Raw genomic sequence first — 18,810 nt, 5'->3', positions numbered from 1 at the left:
TCTTGTCATGAACCTACTCCTCCGTCCCTAAATAATTATCATTTTCATTTCTCGATAAACAACTTTGACTAAATATATATGAAAAATATTAATATTTATGATACAAAATTAATATCATTAGATAATCATTGAATCTATTTTTATAATAATTTATTTAGATATACGAATGTTGCACACAGTTTTCTACAATCCTAGTAAAACCTACGGCACGGAAACTAAAGGCGACAGTTATTTAGGGACGAAGGAAGTAGATCAGAGCTACTGCACGGGTGCGGCGGCGCGCGCAAGGCGAGGATGCGTCGACCTCGTGTGCATGGCCGGTTCACAACAAGATGCTGCTAAGCCCATACGGGCGTTGGGAGTATACCTGCCACTAGCGAGGGTATGGATAAATCCTCGCTTATTCATTTATTTAGAGAACGTGCATAGCACGTGTTTCATTAAGAAGAAATTAGAAGTTTTACATGTCCAACATCACATCACGGCGAGGTGCCATGAGCGATGGTGTTAACACGAACACAAGGCACTGCTAGACAGTGGAACGCTCGCTATTGTAGCTAACTAAGAAACTAAATGTGCAACTGAAGAGCTTGCGACATTGAGCGAACCCTTGCTCAAGATGCCTGCGTCGCCACCCGCCTCCCGTGAGCACCAGCCATGGGGAAGAGCTTCCGCATTGCCGCGCGCTTGGACGACGACAACGGCTCTTGGAACGTCTTGTCCACGCTTATTCATGTTCAAATCCATATCATTATTATTATTCATTTCTCACCCTCTCCAATCTTATCCATACCCATTGGATAATAACCAAGTTTATCCATACTCATTGTTTTGAATTGAACTACTAGTTTGTATTAATATTTACACATATACTTATTATATATACATGTAGACTGCATATCAAAACTGGACCTCGCATTCACACCTTAAAATTTTAATGAAACTAACTGAAACTTGATGAAATAACTCGTTATAGTAGTCTACAACTTTGTGTAGACTGGTACAGCTAGATTTAATTGTGGGCCCCACATTAAAAGTTGGACTCTAAAGTTAAAAGCATCGCGTTCACACCTTAAATTTTTTACGAAATTGACTGAAATTAGTTGGAGATGATTTGCTATAACATGCATCAATTTTGTGTAGATTAATATTGCCCATTATATATGTGAGCCCCACGTCAAAAGTTGGACCCTAAAATTAAAAGTTCGTGTTCACATCTTAAATTTTTTGCGAAATTGACTGAAATTATTTGGGGATGACTCGTTATAGCAGGCAGCAAGCCAGCAACTTTGTGCAGATTAATATTGCCAAGCAAGCCCCACATCAAAAGCTAGACCATAAAATTAAAACCCAACTTAAAATTTTCACGAAATTGATTGGAATTAATTGGAGATGACTCGTTATAGCAAGCAGGAACATTGTGCAGATTATTGCAGTAATATCAACACGTGGGTCCCACATACTTTGTATTATTTAATCGATCAATTTATAGTAATAAATAATTAGTTGAGCTAAAGGCTTATCCATGGATAATCCACTTTCCATACTCTCCCCTCTTCATTTCTATTGGGTAAAAAAATACCCATACCCGGAGCCTGTTCGTTTGGCTGTGGCTTGTCGTAAACGATCGTAAATTTTCAGCCGGAACAGTATTTTTCTCTCACACAAATCAGCCAACAATATTTCTTCACGAACCAGCAACGATACGAACCAGCCAACCGAACAGGTTGAAGATGGGTAAGGGTTTGAATAAGGGTATTGGATACCCACCAACCGGTCTAGTCGAGAGGATTCTTTTAATATATAAGTAAAGAGATTGACAGATGGGTCTCACTAAACAATAGCTAACGGCATCAAATCCATCCGTCATCCTATCCCTATTTATCCCCTTAACCGAATAAAAAACAAAGATCGTCATGTCCCCTTGACCAAACAACAAACAGGAACCGTCCCATTTCTAAAATGTCTTCGACTTATCCCACTACGGCCGTGTTTAGTTGGAGGCCGATTCGGCGCCGCCGGGTTCGGCGGCACTGTTCATGCACTGTATCGTTTTGTTTTTATTTGGTAATAATTGTCCAATCGTTAACTAATTAGGCTCAAAACGTTCGTCTCGTAGAGTACAACCAAACTGTGCAATTAGTTTTTGATTTCGTCAACATTTAGTACTCCATGCATGTACCGCAAGTTTGATGTGACGGGGAATCTTTTTTTTTTTTGCATAGTGCCAAATTCTGGAAAATGGGGAACTAAACATGGCCTACGTCTCTGAACCAAACGCTACCTTGAGAAAGGTGCTGAGGAAGAACCCGGTACTAAGAGACGAACATCAACAATTGCGTTCATATTTTAGTGCGAAAGATTGCAAGTCTAGAGCCACCTCCCGCAAAGCAATAAGTCTCTCGAAAAAGAAGTTTCGGGCTTCAGTTTCAGGTACCACAGATGTGCTAATCTGTCGGGCAAGGGCACCAGTTTCACTCCTTATCGCCTCCACCATCTGATAGAGATGTTTAGGGTCTGCATCTGGGTAATAAGATGACATCATTGGTGCTTGTGAGGCTGCCAGCTGAGGCTTCATCTTCTTTGCGGGTGTACCAAGGCAAGGTGAGTTAGCAACACCAATGGGTTCTTTTCTTGTTTTTTTTTTATATTTTACAGAAGTTGAAGACGATGACTTTGGACCTGTTGCTGATAAAACTTCTCCATGAAGCAAAGACTCCAGCTGTATATCAGGGCCTCGTTTAGATTGCGAAAAAAAGTGAACCCGATGAATAGTACCACTTTCGTCTTATTTGGCAAATATTGTCTAATCATGGACCAACTAGGCTCAAAAGATTCATCTCGTGATTTTCAACTAAACTGTGTAATTAGTTATTTTTTTTACCTACATTTAATACTCCATGCAAGCGGTTAAAAATTGATGTGATGGAGAGAGAGTGAAAAAACTTGGAATTTGGATGGCATCTAAACAAGGCCCAGGTGTGGATGATACAGATTCTGACAATGTCTTCCTGTTTTTGGATAAATACTCAACGGTTTCCAAAGTTGGGACATCCTTTGTCTGATCTATAGCCTTCAGACAATCTAACATGTCCTCCGTTACTTTAGAACAGCCTTCGCAGTCTTGAGACTGCACGATGTGCGATCTCATATGTGAAATGCTGCGTGATCCAGGACAAATCCACCCACAGGCTAGGCACCTAAATGCATGCCGCCTAACCTGTTTATCCAGTTTAGGTAGTTTCATGGCAAACTGCCATAATCCTTCAACTTCGTCATTGTCCAGGCTGCAGGATTAATGTGCACAAACACAGCAATATACATTCAGATCATGAAATTGTCAGTTGTGGAACTAGAAAAACTACATGTGGACAATACACAATACACTGCAATAATTACAAGTAAAATTAATTAGAACATCACTTACCGGATGGCGCTTGGGAAGTATAGATGTATATAGTCTGATATAGAGGTTTCAATACACTCGGCGCTGCGTCTGATGGCAGGCATAGATCTTGTTTTGAGTATTGTGTTAAGATCATCAAGTTTGTGCATAAGGTTTAGAGCTACAAATCTTCTTCCTTGGCATCCTCGAAGTAACTCTACTGATTTCTGACAGAAAGAAGCAGCCTCTTCAAACTTTTGATCGGTTAGCATATCTAACAATCTTTCCTCACGCGGGATGCATCATGGCAACTTCATCAGGGATCTTCTTGAGGATGGTCGCAACCAACTTGCCCAGGTAATCATCCAAACCTTCCCACTCTTGCTTGACAATAAAGGCGTTCACCACTGAGGCATCAAAAGTCAGCAGCCTGCAGGCACAACCACAGTAACAATGTGTGGGTCAGATTTCCACGGTCAGAAAGCATGGCCACATACTCAAATCATACATGAAGTGGAAAACACATGTGACGGGATCTAGGATAGCAAGGTCTGGATCTGGTTTCCAGGATCCCGGTGGGATTGCTGCATACACAAATCATACAAAGAAGAAGAAAAAACAAGCGCGGCAAGGACTGAACCAGGATCCGGTGGGACTGACGCATACACAAATCATACCAGAAGAGGAAAAAAACAAGCGCGGTAGGACTGAACCGAGAACACATAGATCATGTACAGCAAGGAAAATGATTTGAAGACAGAGCGGTTCTTACTTAGGAGAACTGGACGGTGGGTCTGACATTTTCTGATCCATGAGGTTAGCCGCGGTTATCCTGCAAGCTAGCACCACAAAACAAAATGTGAGCACGACTGCAGTAACATTGTCCAGAAGTTATTTCCACAATATTATCGATGGCCACATAAACAAACCATACATGAGGCATGGCCTGAACTAAACACACAAATATCACGTAGAAATTAACGCACAACTGAAACTACAAAGACTACACTCAATATATCAGTCAGAACAGAAGATATGCTGTTTCACAGAACTGCAACGCAAACGGTAGAAATAGCGTGTCCAAGTTCACGTGACAGATATACCCTAAAAACAATCAACTCCGAGGTAACATGTGCGCGTCAGATTTATTGACGTCAACCCCTCCTCATCAACACCACGAACCACACATCTGCCTAACACCGAATCGCAGAAATCGCCCATCTGTCGTCCAACTCTAATCTCACGAATGCGAATGGAGAAGACATGCACAAACGAGCAACACCTCCCGAAGAACCGAGGCAACCGAAACTACGCACAAACCAAAACCAGGAGGCTGGCGCCTGGAACCGACTGGGGAGAGACTAGGGTTTCGACCTGGCACTTACGTTGTTAGACGAGAAGTCGCGAGTGGAGCGAGAGGTTTCAATCCTTTGCTGCGGGCGCAGCCGCGGACGCAGATCGGATCGGTGACGAGTGACGAGCCCGGAAATCTTCGTATGTGCCGTTCCTTCATATCGCGTGGGTTTTGCGTCGCGCGGCCGGCCGTTCCTTCATAGCGCGTGGGCTTTGCGTCCGTGCGCGGTTGGGTCTGCTGGAGCGGAAGGAAAAGTAGTTCGTGGTCCCACGGCGCCACGACGGTGTCTGCCACAACCATATGTGGGTCGGCAACTCGGCATGACCTTTTCTTTTACATTTTCCTTATTCTTTTATTTTTATCGATAATGATTCTACAAGGACGTCTGTCCTCAACTCACGTCAAGACGCGGGCCCTTATCCCATACCGTGACCCCTCCGCTTCCCCGCGCCCCCGGAACGAATGCCGAGCCCGCGCCCAGCCCCGGAATGAACGCCGAGCCCGCGCCCAGCCCACTTGCGCTCTCTCCCTCCCTCCCCCTTCCGCGACCTCCATTACGACCTCGCACTCCCCAGCGATCCGGCTCCCCCCCCCCCCCACCACCGTCGATGAGGACGACGGCGGCGGCTCCGACGAGTTAGGCCGGTCCTCCTCTAGATCTGAGCCCTTCTCCTTCTCCTCTGGATCTGAGGGACGCTACGGTGGCTAGGGTTCCGACGAGCACTGGGGTCATATTCCCTCCTCTCTCCGGCGAGCTCGAAGGTGATGGGTCATAGGCTAGAGCAGCTTGCACCTTCGAACCCATCCGCTTGCTGTTTGTACGCCTTTTTGTTGTTTCTCCGTGTTGCTGGGGAGATTTTTAGAATGGTGCAACAGATGATTATTGAATGTTACAATAGGGGTGATTCATGTCTTGCAGAAAGAAGTTCTAATGTTGGGATTGTTGCATTAGGGGATTTTAATTGTTGAAATTACCTTTTTTCAAATGTTGCAGCACTGAAAGGTGATTTTTGAGTTGTTTCCATTTCCATGTTTCATGGTTGCTTCTACGACATTGTAGTACTATTGTTTGAGATGTTGCAGTACATAATTTTTTATGTTGTAGTACAGAATTTTTTATGTTGCGGTACATAACTTTCGATATTGCACTATATAGTTTACATATTTTTTATGATGTTGCACTTTGAAGTATTTCGTGCTCTTTGGGACAAGGGCGTGGTGGGGGAACGGGGCGCGGTGGGGATCGGGCACAGGGGGCGCGGTGGGGAACGGGGCGCGGTGGGGGACAAGGGGCGTGGCGTGGATGGCGGCGCGGCGGGGGGATGGGCCGCCGCAACTAGCGTGGGCGGACGCTCCTGTCCGGATTAGTTCGTCGCACATATTGCTCCTGTCCGGATTGAATCGAATCATTATGTTGGCTTGGTCGGGCTCGGATGGTTCCTGTTATGACAATCGAGTGGTCCCGAGGTGCGTCCAAACACGCGCTCGCATCCGGGCGCTAGGTACGCCGTATTTTTATTTAATGTTCCTTGTCTATTTACATCATTTTGTATTTCATTTTTCTTCTTATTTTTATTTTTTACTTTTTCTTATTCATTCATTTTATTTTTCTTTTCATTTTTCTTTATTTTATTTTTGAAATTGTTTTTACTTTTATTTTCTTTTTTTTTTCTTATTATTTTCCTTTTCCTTAATATTTTATTCTTTTTTACTCCCATTTATATTTAAATCGTTGTTTACCTTTCATTTTTTTCTTTATTCTTTCCTCTAGTTTTCTCTTTTTACTTATTATTTTGCTTGCTCTCTTCATTACTTTTTATGTAATTTGCGATGTTGATATATAATATATACATGTGATGTTCATGTAGTATAAAGTACTATGATTACATTGTACTTTATGAGATGTTATATGATATATTTTAGGTTGTTCAAGTACTATCCATATGATGTTTTTTATTTTCCTATATTATATGTTTTTTGTTTTTATCATTCGTATTGTGCTTGTTCACGTAGTATACATAGTATAAGGGGATGATCTACAATTATCATTAAATATTCACCGGTACTTGTGACATGTTCTATAGTATATTTTAGGTTATTCTAGTAGCATTCATATTGGTTTATGCTGATGCTTATACTGATTTGTTGTGGAGAGAAAAACACTATTTATTTCGCTGAAAAATATTGCTGAAGTAGTTCAAGCGAACAGGGCAGCAAGTGCTGCCACTGAATAGGATGTGCAAAAAACTTTGGAATAATGAGATATGACTGAGCTGGCGTTAATTGGAGTCTCAAGCTGCAGGGACAAAATTACATAATCTACTACATGCATGGTGTGATCAGCAGGAATGAAGCCGGGGAGGAAAATTCTCAAGAAGGAAACATACATGTGGATCATGTTTCCAATATAAAGCCGGTTGGATGTGTCAAAAGGTACAGTTAACCTCGTAGACGGACCTGTACACAGGTCCAAGACCTGGTGCACCTTTCAAAGGGGGAAAAAGTCTACTTAACCCCCCACCTATCGTACTTGGTCTACTTCACCCCCAACTATGAAACCGTCTGTTTTACCCCCTGAACTATCTAAAACCGTCTGTTTTACCCCCTGGGCGGGTTTTTCAGCGGCGGTTGCTACAGTAACAGCGGTTTTGCTACAACAGCGGTGGGTTGCTAAAGCACACGTGGTTTTGAATTATCCTTTTTATACTGTACACAGGTCAAAGACCTGGTGCACCTTTCAAAGGGTGATTGGCCGATTGTTTTCTCCTCTAGCCAATTGATAATATTCATCTACTATTTTCCAGTCTCATGTTTCTTTCTTTTACTTTTTAGAGCACTAGTACATGTCAAACCTTTTTGCTAGTTTGTCTTAGAAACACTCGCTCGTCGTCGTGAAAGAATGATACTAGTTACTATGGTGTCACGTGATCACTTTTTCTTGGCAGCAACAGGCATCCTTCCAAGCCCACGGCTTTGTTCAGTTGTTCGTTGTGTGACGACTGACGAGTTAAGCTAGTGTAACATATTTGTCAAGAGATCACTGGAGAATAAGACAGAACTAACATCTTGTTTCGATCGGATCTAATCCAAATCCTAGAAAATCTCATGGTAGTAGGCTAGTAGCCTCTCATCCAGCCACGGGGCAAAGACGACATGCATAACCCGTTTTCACAACGCTTTCACTTGTCCATCGCACCGACCCGTTGTTTGTTTCTTGCGTATCCGTAAGGACCTTCGCAGCGTGAGCGGATAGAATAGTAGTCTAGTGTTTCTTCTTTTAGCCCAAAGCTTTGCCCGTTCCTTGCAACGGAGGGCGACCTCGTTAGTTTATTGCTGGTTGCCCATCCTCCAGTTCGTCCTGTGGTCAAGGCAATCTTCACTCAAAAAATGGACTAAACAGAATTATGTTTGTTTTTAAAAGAAAAAAAAAGAATCCTGTTTGTCTGACATAACGTCAATGCTGCTCCAACATTTTTTTTAGTATCACCCGAGGGATTACTCCCCACCTAAATATATATTGATATATAACCCTAAGTCGGATCGTTATATGATTTACAAACGTTGAGGAGGACAAAAAAAAACAACGCCTCATCACCAAGGCGAAAAGTGGCAGGACCACAAAAACAACCAACGAAATGCAAAGACTACCACACCAACGCATAGGAGCCCTTGGACGACGCCTCCAAGGAGGTGAATGCCGTCAGAACGTAATCATCGCCGGCCAAGCAGGAACTTGACAAAGCTTTCGCCTGAGCCTTGTTCCACGTCTAGACGGGGAGAGGGAGAGGGGGTGCTGGCCGTCGTCACACCTGCGCGGAGCCGTTCCCAGACTCGCTCGCGACGGAGGGAGGCGTGCACCGGCAAGCGCCCCGCACCTGGATGGAGGTAGGAGGGGTGCCGGCTGCCCGTCACACCGTGCTGAGCCGTTTCCGAGCTTGCCCGTGATGGAGGGAGGCGTGCACCGGCAAGCACCGGCCCTGGATGGAGATGGGAGGGGGGCCGGCCATCGCCACACCGCGCCATGCGGCTAGCGGCTTCTCTTTTGCTTTGCAAAGCGGCAAAAAGAAGTCGAGCCACAAGTCTACAGCGCTGCGGGATCTAGGGACTGTTGTGGACTACAACCAAACATACGGTTTCTTCTTCGTCGTTCCAAGGGCTTGTTGTTATCAACAAACAACCCTGAATTCTGAAAGCCAAATAAATAGAGGCAGTAGCAGCTACCAGTCACCCGGTACATACATACTAAGAATTCGACGGCCAGATGTCCCTGTGGAAACAGCATCCGTGTCAAACTTTAGCTGGATACCTAACCCTGACGGAAGGAGAGGACAGTGGACCGTGACACCAGCATGCGGCCGAAGGTTGGGTCGCGGTCGCCGGGCAATTCCTTCCACCCCTCGTGTGGCCATACGTACGTAACCACGCCGTTGGGCGGTGCGGGTCGCGCTCGGGTCAAATTCCATGTCCGAGCTGAGATCAAGAGGCACTCGCACGTACGCGCGCGCGCCCTGCTGCCCACAAGTGTTCGACTTCGACTGGCCTGCCGCCACGAGGCACGGACGCACGCGCCGCTTCGCTTCGTTTTGCCTGGTGGGGACAGCTTACCAGGCAGAGACGACGCAGGCAGAGTACCTGCACCTGCCTACCTCGCAAAAGGCACGGGATAAAAAGCAGAGCCCGCCCGCCCGCTCATCCAAAACGCAGGAAATTCTGAGCAGCAGCCGTCGGCGGCGGCCAGGCCAATAAAACTGCCGTAACGAACCAACACACGCAGCTCTGCCTCTGCGCGCGCGCTCTCTTTCTCCATAAACAGCAGCAGCGGCAGCAACGAACAGTTGCAGCCACACCTGACCTGGTCACCGGAGAGGGGAGCGCGCTCGATCATCAGAAGCAGAGGTGGGCAGGGGAAACTGACGGGGAGCGCGTCGGCGGGCGTCGAGGCTGGCCGCCGCGAGGATCCCGGCGCCCGTGCGCGCTGTCATGGCGTGGTGGCGGAAGAAGGTGGTCTCCCCGGCGCGCCGCGCGTGGGCCGCCGTCTCCACCCGCGTCCGCGCGCGCAACACAGGTACGCGCGGCACCGTTCCCCCCTAACGCCCTCGATCAGCTTCATCACGCGCCACGAATGGCTGTTATGAACTTGTGATCGTGTAGCGGTGTAGGTGCCTATAGGCTTGTAGCCGGTGGAGTACTCGCGTTTTGGCTTTCTTTGAGCCCGGGCCACGTCGGTCGCCGTTAGTTTGCACTTTGCAGGCCGTGTTCTTGCGCCGTTGCGCGTTGTGGTGGATCGATCTCCACCGGCTGACTCTGTTCACGGAGGAGTCCTTTCATTTCCTGGAGACACCATCTGAGATCTCGCGTTCGTTCTCGTTTTTCAAGTAGATCATTCACACACATAGCTGGCTGCTTCAGTACTGTCTTCTTGATCATACTAGAGTTCAGTATATGGATACTTCAGTGACTTTGTTGAGCTTTTTTTGTTGTTGAACGCAACACTTCGTTGAACTATAAATCCTGCAACTGCAACGAGGTAGTAGCAAGTAGCAGAGTGTCGGTGAGGTTTGCTGAACATCACTATATATCAGCTACCTAGTTGAAGAACAGAGAACTGTAGTCCAGGGACGCTAGAGCATCCTACATGTCTTCCTTCTGTCTCATTCAGGATTCCAGAAAATTCATCGTCGGTGAAAAAAAAGGCCAGATATACTTGGTCCTCTCATTTTCTCGCCATTTCCTTGGCGTCATACTGAAGAAAAAAAAGAATCGGTCATTCTGAAACTTCGCGATACAAACAATCTTCAGCCTCTAGGAACCATCCGTTCTAAACGTTATTTCATGGCGTCAGTAATTAAAGTCGATCTTGAGCAACTTGGTTGCGTAACCGACCTTTACCTTCCTGCATGAGTTGACTATTCCCCGATTTCATTCCCATCCGGCAAGCACTTATCCATGGTGGAATGTGATTCTTCTCCACCTCCACTAGGGAGACTAGAGTCCTGCTGAGTCAATTAGCTAGACCTTTTAGGTTACCGCTAGAAACAATCTTTCCTTTATCACTTCCACACAGCTCCCACTAACAAAAACGCCCTCTCCAAAGTTATAGTTCCCCTAAACTTTGTCACATGTGGGCCCAAGATCTTTTTAGAGAAAACATAACAGCCTCTACTCTCTAGAGTACTGTACGTATGTATGTGACATTGGTTAGTTGGTGATGCCCAAAAAGATCTTTGGATGTCCGGTCCAGGGTGTATTATTAGGCAGCGGTTTTTCCTCATGGGCAACTCAAATTTCCAATCTGCAGAGGTACACCAAACTTAATGTTGTCAGAGAAAGTCAACCTGGACATGTACGAGCGGACGACAGAGACCTTGCAACAACTTGGAAAAGAATTAGCATCACCAGACGGCGAGATCTTGTGCTACTGTTGGCAGCAGTACCTAGTACTAATACTAGCACAAGTGACAAGTCGTACACGGTACACACCCACCCACCACACGATAGACGCTGCCAAGTGTCACGGGGCAGATGGCGCGCGGTTGGGGCAGTAGGCTCGCCAACCAGTAACCGTCCCAGTACCGTGTACCGCTACTGGTGAGTGGTGACCATCAGTGCGAGCTGCACTGCATATCTCCCTCTGCCAAACCCCAATCATCTAGTAATACCCGTACAGTTAGTTAAGTCCTTATCCCAGATCTGCAGCCCACGTCCCTTTCAGCTCAGCCTCAGCGGCACGCAAATCTGAATCCTCAGTCAGAGAACAACGACAGCCATACCATAAGGCCAAGTGGTATGGGTGAGCGTGCAATACATGAGCTAGCAATAGTAGCCTCTGTGACTGGTGAGCGTGCAGAAACCAAACCGGCCGGTCCCTTCCGGAAAACAGTTCGTTTCACTCTCTCCGATTGGAACGTCACGAGCAGACGCTTCTTTTCGTCTTCGTGGAAGGCTGCTTTTCTTTTCAATCTCGGTTGGATGGAGGCTGAGGCAGCAATGTGACTACTGACTGATCGACAGCAGACGGACGGGTACCAGGCGACGGCCTTTTTGCCGTCGTGGAAGACTGGAAGCGTAGCCGGCTAGCCGCCCCGGGCGCCGTCCGTTGGATTTGCCCTGGGTGCGCGGGCCGTAAAGCCATGCCACTAGGGCGGGTAACCCGTGTGGCCCCGTGTGTGGTGCTCGTTCCCGGTCAGGATTTGACTTGCCGGCTGCCGATCGAAACGGAATAAAGCCAGCGTCTCCATCTCCATGCGGCAGGGACTAGCTGGTAGTGAGAACTCGTACTCCGGAAGGAAAATGTTCTTGGTTCTGGAAAAGTTGAAGGGAGGAACCTTTTCTTCTTCTTTTGCTCAGGTAGTTCCTTTACTTTGTGTCGTTTAGATTGTAGATAAGGATGAACCTTACGCTGCAGCACGAGTTGCTGTCGTGGTAGAATATGCGGGAAAAGACGGTGTCGGTCGATCCTCTTACCGTCCGTTTTGTGCTAGCTTTCTGTTGGAACAGATGCTTACTACCTCATCTTTCTGTTTCTCTTTCTTCGTTTGATTGGACTAGTTTCTTGGTTTCTAGCGCTTTGCCGCAAACCGTTCCAACGTCATTTTCGTTTTAGAGAACCGTACGAACCCTTCGCTTACCTTTTTCTAAAGGGAAGGTACTGCGAGATTCAAAAACAAGGAAGGTACTGCGAACATTTTAGCAAATATGGGCCTCCAGTTCCAGCGAAAGCCCACAGGGTTGGCGTTTTATGCATTTCAATTAGATTGACAAATTCCGGCCCATCCGTATCTAAGGGCCCTCGGTGTAACAGATCACACATGTACTACATGGGCCTATGGGCTTTTTGCATGCAAGCTAGGCCCACGATACTGAGACAACAAACACAAGAGACATTATTCATCCTACCTTCCTCTTCTAAAAAAAAGAGGCATTATTTATTATTGGAATATAAGGTTAAATAAAGCATACAAATTAACATAGTACGATTATTAATGGATTGGTCAAATTCAACGATGCGCTCAGCATGAATACTCCACAATTTTAGCAGCATAAACAGTGTCACAAATATCGTGAGTATCTGTACTTCATTCCTCTCCACCCAAAATCGGGAGGTCAAAAGGCGGCCAGCATTCTACACCCCTTTTCCCTCCACTAGCAAAGTGGACAAAAAAACAGACGCCTCTGGCACAATTCCCTTTGAATCTTTGATCCTCCTCTGTCCTCATCCCTTTTGGGGTGGGGGTGAATGGGTGATCCATGACCATGACAATGACAAGATCCTTATCCCCCCCTGCAGGCAGCGGCGGCAGCATACTGAAGCTTCACGAGGATGTGCAGACCTGTGGCTACAGGGACGTGCAGGTGATGTTCGACATCCTCCTGACCTCGGAGCTGGAGGCGTCCACACACCGCCCCGCCAAGCACCACCACCACCAACGCAAGCGGCCGCCGTCGCCGCCGTGGCCCAGCCACCGGTCATCCTCCATGATCGCGGCCGCGCAATAGAGGACCACGCACGACGACGCTGACTGACGGCGGCGTGGACATGGAGTCGAAAGCTAGCTGCGCGTCCTGGATGATGGCGCCGGTTAATTAATAAGCAAGCAGTTCAGTTAAGAACACCGGGTTAGCACTATACTCTAGTACGTGATGATAGCTATTAGTCCCCCTGCCCGTCTCTCCGGCGAAAGAGCGAAGAAATCCAGCAGCGTCAAGGTAGTAGTGTCATAAGCTGGCTGGTCTGAATGTGTCTGTACATACTGCATAGCACCCGTGCTGATTTTTTCGCAATACTCGGAGAAATAGATGGAGCAAGAGGGGTTTGTTTCCCCCCCACCCCCCTTCAAGTGTCTTATGTCTGGTTCTGTTGCCATTTGTATGGTTCATAAGCCCTTTACCAATTTCTGAAGACTTTTTCTAAGTGAGAGGATGTTGGCAGTAACATGCGAATGTTGGTTCCTTTGTTGATTTTTTATACAGAGACGGCCACGCGAAGGAGCCAATTGATTAGCAACAAAACTATACAGAAACGGCCACGCGAAGTGAGAGTATGTGTTTGGGTCATGTCTTGTTTGTATGGAAACGGTGACAGGTGCAACTTGCTGGGTATCTTTCACGTCAGACGTTGACATTTGACAGAACTGAGCCGCCCCGAAGAAGCAACACGCACGCACTGGCTGTATCGTGGGTCGTGGCGAGTTCCCTTGCCATCAGGTGAGGCGACCTGCTAGCGTATGCGTCCACTACAACTCCACTAGCCCCTCTAATGATGGGATTTTGATCTCAACATACGATGCCATTCAGCACCATGTTACATGTACAAGTACTTCTGCTTCGTCCCCCAATTTGAGGTTCAGAAAATCGTTTCTTTTTTGAACTAAAGGTCTACAAAATTGTTTTTTTTTTCGGCGTGTTCGTTGGTTGGTTTCTAGACTAGTTTGAGTTGGCTGGTGCTGGTTTGTTGTGAGAGAAAAACAATGTTGGCTGTTTGAATAAGTCTGACTAAAACCAACAAATGAATAGGATGATTGAACGAAAGTTACAGAAAACTGTCAAACTGAAGCATTCAGAGCAGTGGTCTCAAATCTGTACTAGTTGACAGATTGTCAGAAAGATAAGCTGAAGCATCCGTACTACCACAGCAAGTTTTCTAGCGTGATTTTTAAGTACTCGGGTCTGACCTAAAATAAGGGATGTTTTTTACTTTCAAACATCTTATTTGATCATTCGTTTTATTTAAATTTTTTTATAAATATTATCTATTTTGTTATAACTTATTTTATCATTAAGTATATTTTAATAATGATTTATTTATTTTATAATTTACACACAAAAAATTGAATAAGACAAACGTTTAAATAAGATGTCTAAAAATTAAAAACGTCATTTATTTTGGGATGGAGGGAGTACGTTTCAGACCGATCTGTATTTTTCGCAACTTCCTGACATTTCACGACGCGAAGCGGCGAAGGTGACACAGCGTGACAGGGATACGAAGCGTATATAAGAGGCGTATCAGTTTGGGCTAATAGCATTTGGTTGCTGCAATCTATCAGCTTACTCCCTCCGTCCAGAAGGGAGTAATAAGTAAGTAGATTCTGTACATCTCGACACGGCGTCAACTTGCACGTTGGGTGAAAGTGAAGTCGTGGCTCTTCAGACTTCAATTCAGGCAACCAGCTAACTGACACCTCTGTTCAAACACTACTACACAAAGCCAGATAAGCAAACAGCATCACCTTCCATTCCCTTCGCTTTCTCCGAAAGAAAACGACTTGTGAGAAGACCATGGGTGCAATGCAACTCATGTCTGTCGTGTTCATAAACCCGGGTCCTTAATGGACCCGCTTCCCTGCAATATTTGGGCAGGCGGCACAACAACAGCGCGTGTCTGAGCCGGCGCAGATACACAATGGCAGGCCGAGACCACGATCCGATCCCCGACCGGCACCTCCGACCGGAAGGCTTGGCCGTGGTGGGACCGCAGTCCGACTCTGATCCCGTTCCTCCGACCGAGGATATGCTGGACCTTTGCTCGCCTCTCTTTTCTGACCGACACGGTCGGGGCCGACTGAGAACGATCGACCAGGACGCCTGCTCGGTGTGGGTTCGGAGAGCAGGCGGGGCGGATAAGGTAAGGCGCTCAAGTCAATCGCAATACCGAGGACTGTACCCTGCCATGCCCTGCGCACCTGTAGAACGGTGCCGTCAGGCCATGTCGGACGGACATTATACAGCCTGCCAGACATGTCAGAGCACAAACAGTATTGTGGACGCCATCGTTTGCCGTCCCAGGCGAACACTGTGCAGCCTGCCATGTACAACAAGCCATGAACAGTAAGGTGGGCGATGACGGCGTAAACAGTATGGCGAGCGATGGCATGTCGTACCCACAGCGTGGACGACAAGACTATGTAGCACCCGTACACTCTCTCTCCATTTCCGTCTTTTACGCTCCAATACTTAGCGCACGTTTCAACATCCGTCACTCTCTTCCACTCGGATCAGAGTCCGACCGGACCGCTAACACCACTGTCTCATTCCTTACTCGTTTGTAACCCCAGAGCAAACTTCGAGCACCTGGACTCAGGAATAAAGTCACCGAACGACTGAAACCGGATGTAGGGCACGTTGCCTGAACCAGTATAAATCCTGTGTCATCGCGTGCTAGGCTATATCCGATCATAGTGCACGACAAAACTATAAATATTTATTTATCGCCCACATTTCGCACCGACGATGTCCATCCACGCAGCACTGGGAAGAATGATTTTGTTTGTGGAGCAGATCAAACCAGAGAACCCAACAAGGAGACATCACGTAGGAGTCTAGGAGAGGGTTATCAGCTTATTAGTGTCTGTCCTGCCCTGCCGTGCCGTGTTGAATTATCACACCAACACAGACACTGAAAGGCACCTGCATTATCAAATCAAACAAACCAAGAAGCATGAAACCTACTCCAAAAATAAATTGCGCTCCTGATTGCGGCATCATGCGATGCAGTTACAGACTACAGAGGGACGAGCACGCAGCTTAGTAGGCCACGGTTGCTGAATTATGGAGTATAAAAAAAACCCTGGACGGCCCTATGTTATGTATATTCATCATGGCAAGGATTGAGTAGAATCACGATAGCATGAAGTTGATACGGCACGAGGAGAATATATAAAGTCCCGAGTGGTCAGAAGACCCGGGGCGGCCATGAGGATTCAAAGGAAAGCAAAGACAAGGCGCTCCGGATGTGTGCGGCCCTGTCTGACGCCGAGCGGCGAGCGCATAAAAAAATGGGGGCTCCGACGAGTTTTATACTTGTATGGACATGATTGTGGGACGGCTTGCTTGGTCGTTTGATTCCCCCTGTAACTGTAATCATGCTGACGACGCAAAGGGGATGCAGCAAAGTGAGGCCTAAGCCTTCAGAGTCATGGCTGCTATGATGCACATGTGCAAGGAGGAGTGCGAGCGAAATTTCCGAAACTTTCAATCTAAATAAACGAAAGAGATAAAATATAGCGAAAATGACCGCCAGTTTACTAATTGAATTGAAACGAAGACCTGCATCAACACGTAGAAGTCGTCAAGGCCAAGTGAAACTTCTCCACCTGTGTCGTCGCAGTTGCAGAAAAGAAGAGGACACGCAGTTCTCCGTTGCGGCTTTGGATCATGCGCGTATCGTATGCATATCAATCAGCATCCGTTGCCGAACTCAACAAATGGAGACGACAAAAGGTCGTTTTGACGGAGCTAACTGCTCTTGGGACTGTTAGAGCCTCAGCCAACGGTGGATACCAAACAAAACTGCATGCCAGTGGCCGTCAGGCCATAACCATACCCCCAAGGGCCTCTTATGGTCATATGGACATGCTGCATAATCCCCATCCTCTCGCCGTATACATTTGGCATCAGTGTGTGTCATGCATGTTCACAAGCACCATGATTGTGTGCTTGTGGCATGTCAACCGGATGCCCAGAAGGCAAGCGGCCGTGCGTTAAATTAGAGTAGCGGCCAGCGACCCCCGTACGTCAACTGCCGGTTGCTTTTGGCCTGCCGCCGCCTGCCTTTCGTGTCGGCCGCCTCCGTCATCCGCCCTGTTCGCTTGTTACTGCTACTGCTAGTGGTAGTGGCGCTGCTACTGCTAGTGGTAGTGGCGCGGTTCAGTCCGTCCAACTCCAACTCCGACTCCGAGCCGACCAGACACGCACATACACACCACTTAGCCATTATTAAGTAACTTGCACCAAACAAAAGATAAAAGTGGAGGATCGGTTTTATGCCGTCGTGATGTGTACTCGCACGCTGAATCGGCTCACGTATTTATGTGTTGACCAGTTCCTGTGTACAGTACTACTACCATTTGTTTGTTCCAAAGAATCTTAAAAAAAAAGAATCTTCAAAAAAGTCGCCAGATCTTGCAATTCACCATAGAAGATCATAACTAACCCGGTTTATTAGAAAAAAAACTAGGTAAAATACAAAAGACACGTTTAAATTATACCGGTGTGTCTTGTAAATTTTTTTTTTTTGAGGAAACTGGAAGGGCTTGCGTCCTTACAGTGCAATTTTATTTTGAATAAAAAGAGAAAAACAAAGTACACTCGTTTTTGTTAATAAATGCTTTAGGGGTGCAAACCCCTCCAGTTCCTTTAAAAAAAAGTACAGAACAAAGTCGAGGAACCAGCTAGGGTTCAAGAAAATAAAAAGGAGACAAAAAAGATGCGGCTAATCCAGACACTTTTTTTTGACATTAATAATCCAGACACTTAGACTAGAGAGGAACTCCATTGATCAAAGGCTTGTGCTTTTTCTACTGTTTACTCTGTTGGAGAGAAGCTTAATCTCCCTCAGAAAAGTTCCTTTGCAGACTTGAAGTCTCGGCTGAATTCCTTTGAAAATGAGGTCATTCCTTGAAGTCCAGATGGCCCAGCAAAGAAGAATGATAGCCAGCATGAAGAACTGAGTTTGGAGGTTGTCTCTCATTTCATTAACAATGTCAGGAAACTCTGCATTATTAGGCAAGTGTAAATTGACGAATTCCCATCACCTTTTTGCAAACGGACAGTGAAGGAAGAGGTGCTGTAATGTTTCTTCAGTATCAAGATCACAAAGGACACAATTATAGAAAGGCAAGTGCATATTTCTTCGCCTTAGAATATTTCTTGTACTGAGCCTGTCCTTTATGAGCAGCCAAAAGAAGACTTTGTGTTTGGGTTGACAGAAGCAGTCCCAAGTCCACTTAAGAGAAGCATGTACCTGATGATGGCCAATCAGAGCTTTGTAGGCCCTTGATGACGAGAATTTCTATCCCCATAAATATGTTCAGCTATCCTTGTTTTCTTCCAACAGTCTGTCTGTCATCCTGAGGGAGAGACCCTGGAATTGGTCATAGGCTATATCTGTAAGAGGAAGCTGAAGGAGCTGATTTGCATTTTGATTCCAAGCCTTTGCCACTGAATGAACTTGTTTCTAGCAAAAGAGAAGAGCTCAGGTGACTGAACCCTTAGATTAACATTGTCCCATGCATCTTGCCAGAATAAACATGTTTTCCCATTTCTGATTTCCAACAAAGCCATTCCTTTGTAT

General features: G+C 46.4%; 2 protein-coding genes across 3 annotated transcripts; one reads left to right on the top strand and one right to left on the bottom strand.

The window, feature by feature from the left end:
• Window positions 1-2,392: 2,392 nt before the first annotated feature.
• On the bottom strand, window positions 2,393-4,920 carry LOC136498612 (uncharacterized). Of its 2 annotated transcripts, none has more exons than XR_010769668.1 (4): window positions 4,771-4,910; window positions 4,158-4,224; window positions 3,428-3,815; window positions 2,393-3,287 (listed from the first exon to the last, which is right to left on the bottom strand). XR_010769668.1 is itself a non-coding variant. In XM_066494502.1 (4 exons), exons 1-3 carry the CDS (start codon window positions 4,896-4,898, stop codon window positions 3,674-3,676), a joined length of 330 nt encoding a protein of 109 aa, XP_066350599.1. In that variant the 5' UTR covers window positions 4,899-4,920; the 3' UTR covers window positions 2,393-3,287; window positions 3,428-3,673. The 2 variants fall into 2 exon arrangements, 1 of the variants encoding a protein (XP_066350599.1); XM_066494502.1 differs by having other exon boundaries at window positions 4,158-4,217; window positions 4,771-4,920.
• Window positions 4,921-9,433: 4,513 nt separating this feature from the next.
• LOC136497326 (uncharacterized) lies at window positions 9,434-13,650 on the top strand. Its single transcript, XM_066493117.1, has 2 exons — window positions 9,434-9,804; window positions 13,027-13,650. Exons 1-2 carry the CDS (start codon window positions 9,720-9,722, stop codon window positions 13,233-13,235), a joined length of 294 nt encoding a protein of 97 aa, XP_066349214.1. The 5' UTR covers window positions 9,434-9,719; the 3' UTR covers window positions 13,236-13,650.
• The last annotated feature ends 5,160 nt before the right edge of the window (window positions 13,651-18,810 follow it).

This window comes from Miscanthus floridulus, chromosome 12, assembly GCF_019320115.1.
Source record: "Miscanthus floridulus cultivar M001 chromosome 12, ASM1932011v1, whole genome shotgun sequence".
In the NCBI taxonomy this organism is placed as follows: domain Eukaryota; kingdom Viridiplantae; phylum Streptophyta; class Magnoliopsida; order Poales; family Poaceae; genus Miscanthus; species Miscanthus floridulus.
The sequence above is the reverse complement of the archived record's forward strand: the minus strand, read 5'-3'. Positions and strand labels throughout refer to the sequence as shown.